General features: G+C 42.1%; 1 protein-coding gene across 1 annotated transcript in view; it reads right to left on the reverse strand.

The window, feature by feature from the left end:
• The window catches only part of LOC138257190 (probable E3 ubiquitin-protein ligase HERC1), an 805,868-nt gene that overhangs the window by 295,828 nt on the left and 491,501 nt on the right, over positions 1-18,539 (reverse strand). The window contains exon 42 of the mRNA XM_069205891.1: positions 17,231-17,639. Coding sequence (XP_069061992.1) covers positions 17,231-17,639 — 409 coding nt within the window. The remainder of the gene's footprint in view (positions 1-17,230; positions 17,640-18,539) is intronic.

Genomic DNA, 18,539 nt, shown 5'->3' on the forward strand with positions numbered 1-18,539 from the left:
CCCATCCTAGACCCCTACAAACCTAGTAGCCCACAGCTAAAATATAAGTGGAATAAATAGTTATTCCATATATTCCTACACTTAAAAGCCAATTAAATAAACAATTAACAATTATATTTAATAATTAATTGGTAATTATAATTATTTGCTAATTATTACTGAATTAGTTTCCCACCCTACATCCCTACACACCTAATGGCCCCACACATAAGAAAAAATAAATCAGTTTTACACAATTTACATGATGAATATCAATCATATAGTTAAATAATTCACAATTTACTATTACCTAGTTAACTTCAACCACCCCCCCCCACAAACCCAACTATCCACTACAACACTATGTACTATTAAACCTTTATAAAAATACTAAATCCCCTAAAATGGCATGCTATATTAAAAAAACAATAGCATTTATATAAACAATAGTAACACATAAAATTTATATATCAACTAAAACACATTAAAATAATTAAACAACATATTTTAACCAGAATATTATTGAAAATGTCATTAAAAACATCAATAGTATTTAAAACTATACCACTTACCTAAGAAAACTGTATTCTTCTCAACAATATTCTTGCACCACAATATTTATGTATCACAATATTATTTTCCGAAATGTCTGTATGTCAATATTTACAAATCAATATTTTCTCCAAACACTCAGTTTTGCATGTTGTATGCATGTGGTCCAATGGGGCGGCATCTTTATAGATTTTTATAAAAACATTTCGAATGAAAGTAAGCACTGGCAAAGCCAAGAGGCCTGCAGCCTATGGCAGACCTATTGGCTTAGTCAATGTATGTTCCAGATGGAATCTGTGCCAGTGGATGATGTAACCACTTTGCAGAAAAGGGTCAGGATCCTAAACTGTGTAAGCAAGCCCACTCTATTGTCTCCCTTTCTCAGTCTCTCTCTCTCTGACCTCTTACAGGTGCCTAATCACTCCTGTATTGAACATCTGTGGACTCTTTTCCTTTGTGTCTGCTTCTGCTGACTTTTTGGTGCTGCTTCTTCCAGTCTCATCTTCTAAGATAATTCATTTTACTATAAAATCATCGGTAAAAAAAAAGACAATGGATGCCAACCTATATGAAAACGAATCCAGGCTGCAGAGACTCTCTTTGGTGCCATCAGACCAGCGCAAGGCACAAATGAAAGGGAAGCAATGGAAGTAGTAAATCCTATGGGAGGGGCATGACAACAAACTAGAAAGCCACTGTTCCCTACAAAACAATTTCAGTCACAGTTCTAAGGACTGCTCCAGGAGATGTCCTCTTAGGGACATATTTACAAGCCCTGTGAGCTGCTGAAGGGACACTTTTTTTGATGCTCCGATGATACAGACTACGAACTCAAATCAATGTGGTCACGTAACGCCACTTTGCGTGGCTTTTCATGGCCTCATAGATATTGTGTAAGGCAACGCAGTGCAATTCACTGCCTTGTGTTACTCTGCACCAGGGAGGTGTTCCATGGGCGTTGCAGTGGGTTTTCCATGCAACACCCATGGATTCTGACGTATCCCTAGATTAACAAGGACTTGTAAACCTGGAGATGTGCCAAAACCTTACGCCTCCCCAAGGGAGGTGCAACCAGGAGAAATGTTTATTTCTCCTCATTTTGTCCTCTTGCCACCTGTGATGCATTCTGCAGCACCCATAGAAAGAGGAAAAAGCCTCCCTGGGTTGTTTTTGTGCAGGAAGGTGCCCCTTCCTGCACAAAAACAACCCTGCATGCAGTACAGGCACCCTTGCACCAAGACGCAATTGTGCCTGCGTTGGCGCTAGGCTGCCCATTCTGTGCCAGTGTGGAGGGGAAGGACAGGACTGCACCATATTTCATAAATACTGCACACTGCTGCCCCTTCACTTTGGCGTAAGGCAATGCAGTAAGGTGACTTGCTGAACTGCCCTACACCGAATCCCCGTAAACTTGGCCCTTGGTCTCTGGACATTTCACTCAAACTTTGATGTTTTACTTTCCCTCTTATCTTCTTTCCTCCTCCTTTTCTCTCACTCTCTTTTTCTTTCATTTCTCATCCTTCTTTTCTGTTCTCCTTGGCTCTCTTTCTGCTTCTCACCCACAACCAGTTTTTTGTCCTCTCTCGTTCTATCACCCTTTCTCCCTCTTCTCCCTCATCCCCTCTTTACTATTATAACTTCTCACCTGATCTCTTGAGCTGCTGACTTCTCTTTATAGACTTGGTTCTCTGCGCACGTTGTGGGCGGCTTCGCGATACGTGAATGTCCAATATCCCTTCTCGCTCCAGCTCGTTCAGATCAACTGGGTCCCTGATTTTATGACAGAGAAACAGTGAGTTGTCACATATTTCATCTCACTCCTTATCTGTCCATGCTCTTATCTTCCTCTCTCTCCTCTTGCCAGCAGGACAGAGAAGGAACCCTCAAGAACAAGCAGCAGGCGCCTCAATGATTGGCTTTCAGGAGGATCCCTATGTGATACAAAGCCCAAACTCTGAAAACCCTACAACAGTCCCTGTAAATAAGGGAAGTCCCTCGAATGACCCTACACACAAAGAACCCTCTATGGCTGCCCCTGTGCTTGAGGTAAACTCTATGTTGATCCTTACACAAGGGATACCTTGAAAATCCTGTCTGTGCACAGCTGCCCCTGTCATTACAGAATGTCACATGATCGAACATTGGAAGAGCCTCAAGCCACTGTCCCTGCATTTGTAAAATGCTGCAAGGATATTGCTTCCCTGCCATGTAAAGATATTGCTGCATCTACAGGTTAGGAATGTGTTATGTGCCGAATGATGCAAGGATGTCAATGCCCTTGCATGTGAAGAATGCAACAAAAAAGCTGAAAGAGTGGCGCTACCCTTAGGTGTGAAGACTACTGCAAGGACATCTCTTCCCCTGCATGTGAAGAAGTCTGTAAGGATGCAGCTGAGATATACATGTTGAGAATGCTGCTGCCCTCTTATGCGAAGGATGCTGCAAGGATGTCAATATCCTTTCGTGTGAAGGATGCAGCAAGGAAGCTGCTGCCTCCATGTGAAGAATACTGAAAGGATGCCACTAGCTTTACATATGAAGAATGATGCAAGGGTAGCAACCCTCTTGAATGCGCAGAATGCTGCAAGGTTGCCACTGCATTTGCAAATGCTACACAAAAGCTGAAGACTATGTGAAGAATGCTGTAAGAATGTTGCTGCTTCTACATATGAGGAATGCTGTACGGATATTGTTGGCCTGTACATGAAGAATGCGACAAGGATGTTGCTGTATCTATATGTTAAGAATGTTGCAAAGATGCTGCTGCCTTCTTAAGTGAAGAATGCAGTAAGGATGTCAATGCCCCTGCCTGTGAAGTATGCAACAAGGAGTCTGCTGTGTTAAGAATACTGAATACATGCCACCTTTACATGTGAAGATACATAAAGGCTGCCAAGACTACATCATTTCATGTGCATGTGAATAAGTCTGCAAGCATGCAGCTGCCTGTGCATGTGAAGATGCATACTTCAAGAATGCTGCTACCCATACATGTGGAGAAAGCTGCCAAAATACCCAGGACCTAGTATGTGAATGTTAGAAATTGCTTCCCCTTTCAGCCCAGTCCTGTCTGCCAGGATCCCTATAGGGGGTTATCAGTCCTTTGTGTGAGGCAGGCCACAGGCCTTTGAGATATGAGTGTGAGCCCCTCCACCCATCCTGCTCAGGGAGACCCATTCAGTATGCAGATGAATGCAGATGCAGCTGAGTGTCCTGTGTTTGTGGTTTTCTGGTTGGAAGGCTCAAGGGCAGCTGTCAACCAGCCCAGGGCAGACGTGCATTGGAGAAAGGGTGGAAGGCACACATGGCAGTAAGTGCAGAGAAATGCCAACTTTCTAAAAGCGGCATTTCTAAAATGGTAATATTAAATCCAACCTCACCAGTAAACAAGATTTTCTATTACCATTCTGGAGATACCAAGGGCCATATTTATACTTTTTGAAGCACAACTGGGCCAACGCAGTTGTGCATCAAAAATTTCACTGCCGGCTAACGCCATTCCAACGCACCATGCGGGTGCCTTATTTATGGAATGACGATAGCCGGCGCTGCGGACTGGTCTGAGTAAAAAAAAATGACTCACACCAGGCAGCGCCGGCGTATGGGAAAATGGGGGTTGTACGCACAATCCCCATTGACATGACTCCTGCCCCCTTGCCAATGGTCATGCCCAGGGGACCTATGTCCCCTGGGCATGGTCATTGGACATAGTGGCATGTAGGGGGGCCCAAATCAGGCCCCCCTATACCACTTAAAAAATAAAAATAAAATACATACCTGAACTTACCTCTACTTCCCTGGGATGGGTCCCCCCATCCATGGGTGTCCTCCAGGGGTGGGTGAGGGTAGCAGGGGGTGTCCCTGGGGGCAGGGGAGGGCACCTCTGGACTCCTTATGAGCCCACAGATACCTTAACGCCTGCCCTGACCCAGGCGTTAAAAAACGGCGCACATCAGGCTGTGCCCCGTTTTTTAAGGCCCACCCCTTCCTGTGCGTCAAAATGACGCTGGGGGATAAATAAGGCGCACAGGCCTTTAAGTCATTTTTTGGAAGGGAACACCTACCTTGCATATCATTAACGCAAGGCAGTTTCACGCTTCAAAAAAATGACGCACATGATGGAATTTTGATGTCCGCGGGGTCGGGCGCCAAAGTATAAATATAGGGCACGGTTTGCGCCGAGTGTGCGTCAAAATTTTTGACGCACATTCGGCGCAAACAGAGTATAAATATGCCCCTAAATATGACAGGGCTACTTCTTTCAGATCAGAATCTATCACTTAAAAGTATATGAGGGCAGTTCTAATACTAGTCTGTGAGGGAAGCAGGCCTCACAGTAGTGGAAATCGAATTTAGGACTCTTTCACTACCAGGACATGTAAAACACATAAGTACACGTCCTGCCATTTACTTCCATAGTACCCTGCCCTATGTGTCACGTAGGTGTAGGAAAGTACCATCTTGCCTGGCATGTTACCCCCATATTCCACTGTATATATGTTGTTTTAGTGTATGTGTCACTGGGGCCCTGCCAGCCAGGGCCCCAGTGCTCATAAGTGTGCCCTGTATGTGTTCCCTGTGTGATGACTGTCTCACTGAGGTTCTGCTAACCAGAACCTCAGTGGTTATGCTCTCTCTGCTTTCTAAATTGTCACTAACAGGCTAGTGACCAATTTCACCAATTCACATTGACATACTGGAACACCCTTATAATTCCCTAGTATATGGTACTGAGGTACCCAGGGTATTGGGGTTCCAGGAGATCCCTATGGGCTGCAGCATTTCTTTTGTCACCCATAGGGAGCTCTGACAATTCTTACACAGGCCTGCCACTGCAGCCTGAGTGAAATAACGTCCACGTTATTTCACAGCCATTTACCACTGCATTTAAGTAACTTATAAGTCACCTATTTGTCTAACCTTTACCTGGTAAAGGTTGGGTGCTAAGTTACTTAGTGTGTGGGGACCCTGGCACTAGCCAAGGTGCCCCCACATCGTTCAGGGCAAATTCCCCGGACGTTGTGAATGCGGGGACACCATTACACGTGTGCACTATACATAGGTCACTACCTATGTATAGCCTCACAATGGTAACTCCGAACATGGCCATGTAACATGTCTAAGATCATGGAATTGCCACCCCAATGCAATCCTGGCATTGGGGAGACAATTCCATGATCCCCCGAGTCTCTAGCACAGACCCGGGTACTGCCAAACTGCCTTTCCCGGGGTTTCACTGCAGCTGCTGCCAACCCCTCAGACAGGTTTCTGCCCTCCTGGGGTCCAGCCAGGCTTGGCCCAGGAAGGCAGAACAAAAGACTTCCTCAGAGAGAGGGTGTTACACCCTCTCCCTTTGGAAAAAGGTGTCAGGGCTGGGGAGGAGTAGCCTCCCCCAGCCTCTGGAAATGCTTTGATGGGCACAGATGGTGCCCATCTCTGCATAAGCCAGTCTACACCGGTTCAGGGATCCCCCAGCCCTGCTCTGGTGCGAAACTGGACAAAGTGACCACTCCCCTGACCTGTACCTCCCAGGGGAGGTGCCCAGAGCTCCTCCAGTGTGCTCCAGACCTCTGCCATCTTGGAAACAGAGGTGCTGCTGGCACACTGGACTGCTCTGAGTGGCCAGTGCCAGCAGGTGACGTCAGAGACTCCTTCTGATAGGCTCTTACCTGTGTTGCTAGCCTATCCTCCTTCCTAGGTAGCCAAACCTCCTTTTCTGGCTATTTAGGGTCTCTGCTTTGGGGAATTCTTTAGATAACGAATGCAAGAGCTCATCAGAGTTCCTCTGCATCTCTCTCTTCACCTTCTGCCAAAGGATCGACCGCTGACTGCTCAGGACGCCTGCAAAACCGCAACAAAGTAGCAAAGACGACTACTGCAACCTTGTATCGCTGATCCTGCCGCTTTCTCGCCTGTTTCCTGGTGGTGCATGCTCTGGGATTAGCCTGCCTCCTTTCTGCACCAGGAGCTCTGAAGAAATCTCCCGTGGGTCGACGGAATCTTCCCCCTGCAACCGCAGGCAACAAAAGACTGCATCACCGGTCCTCTGGGTCCCCTCTCAGCACGACGAGCGTGGTCCCTGGAACTCAGCAACTCTGTCCAAGTGATTCCCACAGTCCGGTGACTCTTCAGTCCAAGTTTGGTGGAGGTAAGTCCTTGCCTCCCAACGCTAGACTGCATTGCTGGGTACCACGTGATTTGTAGCTACTCCGGCTCCTGTGCACTCTTCTAGGATTTCCTTCGTACACAGCCAAGCCTGGGTCCCCAACACTCTAACCTGCAGTGCACAACCTCCTGAGTTGTCCTCCGGCATCGTGGGACTCCCTTTTGTGTCTTTGGGTGAGCTCCGGTTTACTCCTCTTCCAAGTGCCTGTTCCGGTACTTCTGCGGGTGCTGCCTGCTTCTGTGAGGGCTCCCTGACTTGCTGGGCGCCCCCTCTGTCTCCTCATCCAAGTGACGACATCCTGGTCCCTCCTGGGCCACAGCAGCATCCAAAAACCCTAACCGCAACCCTTGCAGCTAGCAAGGCTTGTTTGCGATCTTTCTGCGTGGGAACACCTCTGCAAGCTTCTTCACGATGTATGACATCCATCCTCCAAAGGGGAAGTTTCTAGCCCTCTTCGTTCTTGCAGAATCCACAGCTTCTACCATCCGGTGACAGCTTCTTTGCACCCTCAGCTGGTATTTCCTGGGCATCTGCCCAATCTCGACTTTGTCGCGACTCTTGGACTTGGTCCCCTTGTTCCACAGGTACTCTCATCCGGAAATCCACTTTGGTTGCAGTGCTGGTGTTGGTCTTCCTTGCAGAATTCCCCTATCACGACTTCTGTGCTCTCTGGGGAATATAGGTGCACTTTACACCTACTTTTCAGGGTCTTGGGGGGGGCTATTTTTCTAACCCTCACTGGTTTCTTACAGTCCCAGCGACCCTCTACAAGCTCACATAGGTTTGGGGTCCATTCGTGGTTCGCATTCCACTTTTGGAGTGTATGGTTTGTGTTGCCCCTATACCTATGTGCTCCTATTGCAATCTACTGTACTTCTACATTGCTTGCATTACTTCCTTTTGCTATTACTGCATATTTTTGGTATTGTGTACATATATCTTGTGTATATTTGGCATCCTCATACTGAGGGTACTCACTGAGATACTTTTGGCATATTGTCATAAAAATAAAGTACCTTTATTTTTAGTATATCTGTGTATTGTGTTTTCTTATGATATTGTGCATATGAGACCAGTGGTATAGTGGGAGCTTTGCATGTCTCCTAGTTCAGCCTAAGCTGCTCTGCTATAGCTACCTTCTATCAGCCTAAGCTGCTAGAAACACCTCTTCTACACTAATAAGGGATAACTGGACCTGGTACAGAGTGTAAGTACCCCTTGGTACCCACTACAAGCCAGGCCAGCCTCCTACAGTAGGGGCTACCTTAGGGGTGACTTATACGTAGAAAAAATTGAGTTTAAGGCTTGGCAAGTAGTTGTAAATGCCAAGTTGAAGTGGCATTGAAACTGCACACCCAGGCCTTGCAGTTGGCAGGCCTGAGACATGGTTAAGGGGCTACTTATGTAGGTGGCACAATCAGTGCTTCAGGCCCACTAGTAGCATTTCATTTGCAGGCCCTGGGCACATGTAGTGCACCTTACTAGGGACTTATACGTAAATTAAATATGCCAAATGGGGATAAACCAATGTTACCATGTTTAAGGGAGAGAGCATGTGCACTTTAGCACTGGTTAGAAGTGGTAACAGATGCACAAGAGAAAGCCAAGTTATGCAATGCAAAAAGCAGGTCATGACTTGACTAAAATCTCAAATATCTGGAAGGAATCAGGAAAATGAAGGACTTGGAGCCACCATCAGAAGAGCTGATAAAAGTTAAGCAATACCACAGAACAAGCCTCCATGGGACACTGCAAAGAAAGACGGGGCGGAGCTGAAGGAGGGCCGCTGATTATTGCATTTATGTATTTATTTATGAAGTGAAGACACAGGAGCAACACTGCCTTACCCTGTAGCACAGGCACAGGCTGATGAAACATCAGGAGGGCAAATGAAAATAAAATAAATAAATTGCAGGTAGTTTCAAGGGCTGGTGTGCTGCAAAATGAGCAATGATGGTAGATATATATAAAACAGACATCTGAAGTTGCAAAGGATAGTTCTCAGGTGAAGATAAAAGGAGAGATCCTTACAAATGGAGCGTCCAGATGTCCTAGATCCTCCAGAGGTGTGGAAGCATCCAGGAAGCTTGCCACGATGGGGCATGAAGTCGAGGTCTGACAGCAGGCAGCAACATGCAGAAGCAGCATGAGTGAGCAGCCCAACCCTGTGACCAACCACACATCTTGAAAAGTGCATCAAGAACACAAGACAAACTGCACTTTCTGACAATCATTGAAACCATATTCACCAGGGCCCGAGTTTTTTTAAAGTAAAGTCTCAGAATAGCAGCAGTTATTTGACTTTTGTAAAATGTGAGTTAGCAAAAAATGTGATCAGAATTGAATCAATTCTAAGGGGCCACCATAGCCTAAAAACAATCACTGTCTTGAAAACTTCTGATGCTTCACTGCCAGATAGCTCAACTCAATGACATGTAACGGATCAGTGGGAGGACCACCTGGCACAGTCCTGCATGCCCTTTTATGGGATGATTCTTTCCTCTTGGTGGTGCAATGTGCCAGATGTTTCTTCTACACTGCCCACATTACTAATGGGGGGGGGGGTAACAACCCTGTATCTCAGGATGAATGACCATGTGACACCATCATTAGCTTTTAGCAAGGAGCTATAAAAGAGATGCCACCAAAACAAACAACACTTTTTTGGTCTCCCTGAGTTAGAGGAAGTTGAGGGCTGGAAATGTTTATTCCACAGAATCTGAAATTATCATAATCAAGTGAGATTGATGTTTTTACAAAGAAAGGGCTAAACAACCCGAAATAAAGGCAAATGAACTACAAGTATCTGATTGTGTGGGCTGAACTAAAAGATCCGTCCAAATGTGACACTTAATAATAGTAAAATTGTGAAAATGTGCACACTCATCTATCTGGATTTCAGAATGACAAATAGACTTTGCTGAGATGTGAACTGTACATCTGAATTTCTAAATTTAAAAGAAAGGTTTATCTAAATCAGAGTCATGCCTTTTGCAATTTTTCAAATTACTGCCAGCATCCTCTCCAAATCTGGTAACAGGTGTCTATCTGCCATTAACCCATATATTAACCTATTCCAATGCACATTAATCATACATTAGTTTAACACTGACCCATGCAGGCCAGGGCCATATCAGATTTGCTGGATAACTACTATGTAAATGACACCCCTTTAGGTGAATGTAAATTTCTCTCACATGGAGGTCCTAGAAATATGTCATGGCTTTGGTTGTTGGAGATAAAAGATGGAAGCCATGCCAGTATGTCTAACCTCTGTAAAACCATAAATTGTATTTACCAGAAATATATAAATATATATGTGTGTGTACATATATGTGTATATGTGTGTACATATATATAGACAAACAGACAGATATATATATAGAGAGAGATAGAGAGAGTGAGAGAGATATAGACACCAATATATCATTCACAGACACAGATATAGATGCTTTTCTGTACACTGATCAACATTTAGCAACTGCCTCCCATAGCTTTCTACTTAGCTTTGCTGGTCCTGAATGCCGTGAAAGACTCAAGGAAGTAGTATTCTAGGTTTGGCCACAGTCATAAGCCTTTGTTTGTTACCTTCCTTGTCCTACGGGTGGCAATCTTCCTCTGCTCATTGCACTAAGTCGTGTAGGGGAGAGTTTATTTTTCATATTTCGAAGATTTCTTGCATGTCTCTCGCTGCGAAATGCTGGTTGCCTTGAGGCCCTAGACATGGAAATTACCAGTGAACTCAACTGAAATGGGACAGCAAACCTACATATCCTTCAACTTCCATTATTAGCTAGATATGGATGTCATTTTGGAAAAAAGGAACATTTGATTACAAAACATTTACAGTTAGGTCCCAACGTTTTGTGTGTGGTTTCTCTAATGCTGCTTGATTGCAAAGGTCGTCTCCTCACCCAACTTTTTTGAGTGAAATGTACATTTCTGCAAGCCAGGAAAATGTCACATGATTATTTTCTTATGCAATTTTATCTTTAGCAATTAACTATCACTAACGTAATTTTTGAGAAACAATACAAAAAGCTATTATGTAGCCAGATGAATAAAAACCCAAAAGGGAAAGCCCTTATACTACAACACCAATAGTCCTGGGCTTTCTTTCTTAACTCATAGCACACAAACAATGGGCCCCATTAACAAAAGGTTCTTTAAGCCATACATTTATATGTAGGACCAAAATACCTAATTTTTGCTAGTAATTCACAAAAGAGTTCCTGACAGGTGTAAGTCCCAGCAAGAGTTGAAAAATGGGTGTTTAAATGTGATGTTTGCTAAGAAAGCTTGACAACCACACCAACAAACATGTACGTTTGAGGGCATGCCTAAACTCCAAACTGAACTCTTAAAACCCTGAAGATGGTCAGAAATATACTCCAGCCAAGGGCTTGAATAAAGTTTTAATAGCATCAAGCACCCATAAGTGGAACCATAAGGTTTTTCATACGTAATTGTTCCAAACTTTCTTTCTTTCTTCCCAAATGTTCAAATAGCTTCCATGTAATTTCAACAAATCAGTCAACCATTTGTGATGAACTTACCTTCACGTATTCATGATACGAAGCATGTATTGAACTTACATAATGATACTCTTTGGATACTGTTTGGTCAGATGTTGTTTCTTTATACACCAATATATTGCATGAATTTGGCAGAATAGCCATAACTCATTTTCTCAACAAAAGATCTATTAAATTCTTATTACACACTGAAATGTTTTTGGAAAAGTATACACCTTGTCCAGGATAACAATGTTTTTTCATTTGAGGGTAAGTGGTACCACCAGACCTGTGAAACTGCAATGAATTCCAGATTCACTCCATATTACGCTAACCTCTACATGGGATGGTTTGAGAGGGAGTGGGTCTGGGGCCATTAGGGTACTAAATGGATACAACACATTTACTATTGAGGAAGATATATTGATGATATGTTGATGGTATGGATGGGGACCATGGAAGAGTTACTGACGTTTGTGACTCATTTTAACAATAATACGTGTAACATGTCTTTTACGGTTAAATATGATCCTAAGAAGATTACATTTTTGGATGTGGAATTATGTGTTGATGTTACTAGATTAGGGAGCTACATGTATTGCAGGGAAACAGCATGCAATGCAATGCTCCACACAACTAGTGCCCACCCCAAACACCAAATAAAAGCCATTTCTTATGGCAAGATGGTTAGGGCACGCAAAAACTGCAGTTCAGGTAAAGAATTTGAACATAATCCTAGAGACATTGAGGCTGTATTTCTTAAGAGAGGATATGATACACAGCTGGTTAGAGGAGCATCTGCTGGGGTGCGTAAGCTGAACAGAGAACATACATTTAGTAAACACAAAGGAATGTTAAACAAATCTTCAGAGAGGATTAGACTCTTATATACATATGGTAGGAACACTGATGACAGTAGCAAGGTACTAAGTAGACACTGGCACCTCTTACTTGATGATGACAGGATCAACCCATTTATCACAACATATCCAAGTATTACCTTTCGTAAGGGCATACCAATAAGAAATATAATCAGCCCCAGCTACCTTAAGGTCACATGATCACATGACTGGTTGCGCATGAGTGGTTCCATGTGTAGGATAGCTAAGGATACTAGCTCATTTGCTTATAATAATAGTCCCACTTACCCGCTGAGGACTACTATAAATTGCACATCATGCTATGTGATTTATGCTTTGGTTTGCAGATTTAACTGAATGTACATAGGGCGCACTATTAGACCAGTTAAAGAGAAGATTGCTGAACATTTCAGAACAGTCAAATTTGGTGATGAGAGATACCCGTTCTCTTCACATACATGAGCATGCACCAAGCAAGGTCTACATAAAGGTTTATTATTTCATGGCATAGAGACCGTTAAACCTGATCAGAGGGGTGGTAATCAGGAACTGCGGCTTTGGCAACGAGAAGCATTGTGGATCTTGAGACTGAAAGCGGTTCAGGAGGGTGTTAGTACTGATCATGAATTACATTACTTTCTAGGTGAATAGGCTGGATAACGTTTGCAGTGCATTCATTTGGTTATATTTTAAGTCCTCTTAGGACCCTCATACATGGATAATAGTTTCTTTGATGTGTTATGAATTTTGAAATACAACTACTATTGATGTATTTTACATAGGGGGTATTAAGACTGTGTGGCGTGATGTCCAGGTAAATATATGCTGTGTTTATTAGCTGTCACTATGATTGGAAATGGGTTTTATATACTCTTTACTATCTGAATGACTCCCTTTAGCATATAGCCCGACCCTGGATTTTGTTATGTTGCTATGGGCACTGTATGGGTTGCATGCTTTTGATTTACGTTAGTTGTTACTTTGGTCTGAAAAGGATGTTTAGCAGTGTATTCAATAGCGATTTATCATGTGATAGCAGTTAGATACAATTTGGGAACAAGCGCCTTTTGAATGGAGTCACTGATGAATTACTGGTGACGCTATGCGACAACTAAAATTCCTCTCATAAAGGGGCATTAAATTGTATTTTAGACTGCAGTCATAAGACAATGCTTTTTCTGTCGTCCTACTATGAATGTGGGGTGTCACTGTACAGTACTAGCTAGTAGTAATGAAGTGATTATCTATATTTCTCCTTACTATAGCGGTTACGTTTACAGAGGAACAAAGTATGCCTAAGTGTAAGGTTGTGGATTCTAGTTTGATATCACAAGACTTTGTGGTTATATGGTTCTGAATTTAAGGGACTGTAATACGGCGCCCGTGTTTCAAGCTTCTGGAATGGCTAGATGCCTAGGACAATAGGGAGTACTCTCCCTTACGTTCTAGCCTACTGGAGTCACCACACTCTATGATTAAGTATTTCCGTACTTAAGGCATTCTAAGATGGCACCCAAGTGCCACTCTTTGGAATGGCCAAGCGCCCAGGACAACAAAGAGTACTCTCCCCTTCATTTGTGAGGTATGGCGTTTTGATCTTGTAAATTTACTTTTGTGTTGTTCCTTCAGCGAATGAGAATAGAGCTTATTAATTTGCTGATATATAATGATGTTTAAGCGTGATTTGAAGTACAATGTTTATTTACAGGGTATCTTCAACAAATAGTGGGACTCTTAAGTATACATTACAGTTTAATTTCGATTATACGTTATGTTCAGCATGATGTTTCTTTCCATGCACTTGCTTTTGTTCAATACTTAAATTAGTTGAAGTGACTCTACCATTATTAGTGGGTTCGGATGAGAACACGCTACTCAAAGAGCACTGCTTATTTACGAGTAGTTATCGAAGGGTTGTGAAATGTCTTGGTGCACGTATTACTATGTCTTTGCTTACGCGCTACGTATAGCTTGTCCACCTTTTATATGAATATGCTTCATATCATGCCATGATCATCTGATAACACAGATTGTGGTTACTTGAGAATAGGCCCACTTTGTGTAGAAATTATAATTATACATATTGGAAGGCATCTAATATCCTCACTTTTGAATGACTGAGGTGCCTACAGGAGGTAGTTTAATTAATGAGTTACGATATGTGTAAATTGATTGGTATATTTGTGTGTTTCCTCATTTTGGATTTTCTGTCTTACAAAGTAAGGGTGATACTGAGCATCCAGTGATGGGGGTCTGTATTGTAATAGGTGTCACAAGTAATAACGTAGCGTTGTTGCTATTTAATTTTAGGTTGATTTTACCATGTTTCATTTGGAGACGTATTCATAGTGACAAGTGCTAGGTAGGAAGGTTTTTCATGGATGGTGTACAAATATATTGATGGTGTCAGATATTACTTTGGATCAAGATGAGCATGTTCCACGTGGTTGTGGTTGATATACAGTGTCCTATTAGCTTCCATTACTATGTAGTTCACCGTGAATTAAGAATTTTACTTTTTCCACAGGTGATGATTGTTTCTCTGGCGAAGGCACTGCTATGAGAGCTTGATCTACAGTGTTCCATTGGCTTACTTTACTTTGTTGTGTCACATTTCAAATTTCCCCTTCAATCACGGGTAACTTTGGTGAGATTGCATACAAATGAGTTTTCTCCTCCCTATATTTATTCTTGTGTATGAATTTATTTTAGCCCTGAAGAAGTAAGCTGCTAGTTATGCAGCATCGACGAAATACATGTTGGCTTTGTTCTGTACATTGTAAAGTTTCTGATGACTCAAGAATGAGGAGAAGTTAATCATGAGATACTGACTGATTTGTCAAAATTACCTGGAAGCTATTTGAACAACTGGGATGTAAGTAATAAACTTTGGAACAATTACATATGAAAAACCTTATGGCTCCACTTATGTGTCCTCAGAGCTATTAAAACGTTAAATTAATTTAAGGAGAATTTGGGTGGTCTTCCTCCCTTCTTGAACACCAAGTATTATAATTACTTTCCTCATACTTTATATTACTGTGGAAACCTAGTGAGAGCACCTTCCATCCCAACAAGCCTCTGAATTCCAAGGGCTTGAATAATTTCCATTGCAAGGATGGAATGGAAAATGAATTACCCCCAGCTTTGCTTCTTGTATTGGGAAAGAACTTTCTCTCTGGGAGAAATGTTATCATCACAGAGAAAAAGTATCTTTGCACAGGAGGCTTCACCCTGTGGGAGATGTCACAAGATGTTCTAAGTATTATACTTGAGAGCATGTGCCTGGTGAAACTTTTCAAGCATACAAGAAAGAATATTTGTGAATGGAAAATAAATGTAAAAATACGTTGTAGGCTTTCTCACATATATGCCAACATTCTTCGTCCTCTTGCAAATGGATACACAATGCTGTCAAGCAGAGTGCTCTTACACAAACATACAAGAACATGGTGCTGATGCAGTGTTGATGATGGTCGCAAAAATAGTGGTGATATTGTTAATGGCAATAGTGGTATTGATGATGTGGTAGCGGTGTGATTGTAGTTGTGGTGATGAGTTTGTGGTTGTGGGTATCCCTAAAATCTTACACCCCAAAGGACATGTCAATAGCGCGCTCAGATAGCAAGAAACCACAAATTACATTGTAGATGGAAATAGGCAGTCTTACCACATACAGAGGCTCTTCACCAACCAGGGAATCACCACTAACAACATAACTCCTTTCACACTCACCCTTTCCCACAAACTCTACTGCTACTACTCACTCCTATTGGGTTCATGATGCACCATACACAATTTACCCTTTCTCAGATGCTTCATTCTAAACCTTGGTTGCAAATTTGGAGACCTAAATTCCTCTTCAGCCTTAATCTGTTTTGTCATTTTCTTCTCATCCTTCTACCCTCTCAAAATCTTCACTCTCCTCTCATTATATTCTTTAACAAATTAATGATCGTCTTTACTCAAACTACACACATACTGCACTTTAATTTTTAAGTTAGTTTGTGCGACTGTATACAAATATTTACTATAGGTTACCAGATTCCCAGTATCTTCAGAAACATGTAGGTCCTCTAGAGAAGCGGTGAAATCCAAAAAGTATGTCAATAAAAACTCTTGTTTACTAAATATACTAGCAAAAACACTACATGAAAGACTAAATGAAATTGACAGCTTGCCGGTGGTAGTACATTCACCTGCAGAAGAAGGGAGAAAAGTACACACCAGGGAGTACTTGATTCTCATAATTTCAACACATTGTTTCAACAAATTTGCAGAGATCTTTAAAATTACTAAACTTTCCTAATGTTTCAGCGTGCTTTGTTCAATTCTATTATGTAATGTTGTTGTTTTAACATGTGAATAAACATATCCAACCAGAGAAATTAGGCATATTAGGCCAGTTAAGACTATTAGTATTATTAGTAGTGAACACATGCTAGCAATTTTACAGTATCTGCTGTATGCAATTTCTACTACATTCAAAATAACAATCCAAAGAATTCAAGACTTTCTTTTTTTTTTTTAAACAATAATCAAACGTTTTCGAGTTTTTTAATCATTTCACCTGGACTCAAAACTATATTTCTTTATCAGAGTACTTTAGTGGAAATTCAAAATAATAATAATTACCTGCAGAGTTCAAAACCTTAGTTTCAAAATTTTCATGACCATCAAGATCTGCAAAAAAGTAAGATGATCTTTCTTCGAAAATGATTTGGCAACAGTTTGTTGAATTGTATTCTTTCACATCTGACTGTTCTTCAGACACAGATCCCAGATGTGCCTGTTCAGGTGAAGCATACTTTTTCTTTTGGGATTCTCTTTCTTGTTGATCTCTCGGCAACATGCAATTCACAATCACTGTTCTCTGAATCAATTTCAATTATTTCTAGTTCTATTCTTTATTTTCCCATTGCCTCTTTTTACAAGTTCTCTTCACTGCCTTAGACCACTAATCGTCTCAATGACCTTTTTGAACTCTTGTATCTTCACTTGGGACTACCCTTCAGTCTTTTTCACTCACAATCCAAACTTGACTCACTGTGAACTGCATTCTCCCCTGAGGATTCTCGAGACACAGTTTTTCAGCTGGAGCTTTCCATGAACTTGATCAGAAATTGTTTCTTGCTGATGTTGTGACGTTGCAACAGTACTTCTCTCGGATTCCCACAAGACTGGCTACTGGTAACTTCACTAGGATCTTCACTTTTACTTTCATCAGCAACTTCACCCACTTCACCAGTGTCAGGATTCACTTCTCCAACTTCTCTCTCCTCTGGATCCACGCTGTGAACTTGAGCTTGACTCTGTGAATCAGTTGTTCTTGTCACCACCTCTTCATCTTCCATATTCAATCTTCTTGTGTGAATTATGAGGATCCACAGTGGGAGTCTGGCACACTTGATGAACCCTTTCCACCTGGGCTCGAGGCAGCTTTTACAGAAATGCTTCTTAACCAGGAACCAGTCTCCTGGGCGTAGTAGACGGCACAGATTTTCTTTTGTTGGTGCTGTTGCCATAGTCATTTGATGAGAGACAGTCAGACAATATAATATAGTGCAGCTGAAGAGATGGATGCAATTCTCATAGCTCTGCACATTAACACTCCATGAGGCAAGGGACCAGTCTTTTTACCTGGAGTGCCTCTAATGTTCATGAGAATAAAAGGACGAGCATCTGGCCATTTCAAATAGGTGCAAGCATTTATCATTTAATAAGGAGTAAAGAGTTATATGTAGCTACAGGCCTCAAAACATCAGGATATTTAACTCTTGGAGGTTGAGAAACCAAGATTCCCCATGACACTAGCTGTTCTCTTCTTGCCATGATGCAGTTAGCAATAAGCTCCCAAATATAGCATGTGCGATTAGTATATCTTAAATTTTTATCACCATTAAAGAATTTTACACTTAGTACGTCCCTCAATTTCATCTCATTAAGTTCTAGGAAACGTCTCAGACGTTTTAGAAGGTTTTGACGATTCAAGATATCATTTGAGAAGTACAAGGAATAGAAATGCAGGGTCCTGCAAGTTATTGAGAGCCCAATTGGCTGGGATAACAATTCCCTCAGATCGTGTTACAGGTGGTATACTTTTTTAGTTTATTCAGTTTCAAGAGGAGGTTTATGCTGTTCACAACTTTCCTACTGACCAGGATCAGTAGCAGCGACACTGTTTTGCCTGTTTGTGTTTGTAAACATCTGGTTCTTTCTTAAGCTGGCCCCAGATCTAGAATGTATACACATTGTTAGTGAGCTTCTTGAATTATTGTGAGAGGAGGCCTCTTTTTGACATGGTTATCCCCCCACTTTTTGCCTGATGTTGATGTGTCCTAGAAACTGTAGTTCCCAGGGTGCATGCTAACAAGGTTCCCTGGGCCAGAGCTCTTTCCCTAAATCTGTTGTGATGCATTGACACAATTGGATACACTTAACTACCACTATAATTCCCTAGTAAGTGGG

The sequence above is a fragment of the Pleurodeles waltl genome, chromosome 1_2 (genome assembly GCF_031143425.1).
Source record: "Pleurodeles waltl isolate 20211129_DDA chromosome 1_2, aPleWal1.hap1.20221129, whole genome shotgun sequence".
Classification (NCBI taxonomy): Eukaryota; Metazoa; Chordata; class Amphibia; order Caudata; family Salamandridae; genus Pleurodeles; species Pleurodeles waltl.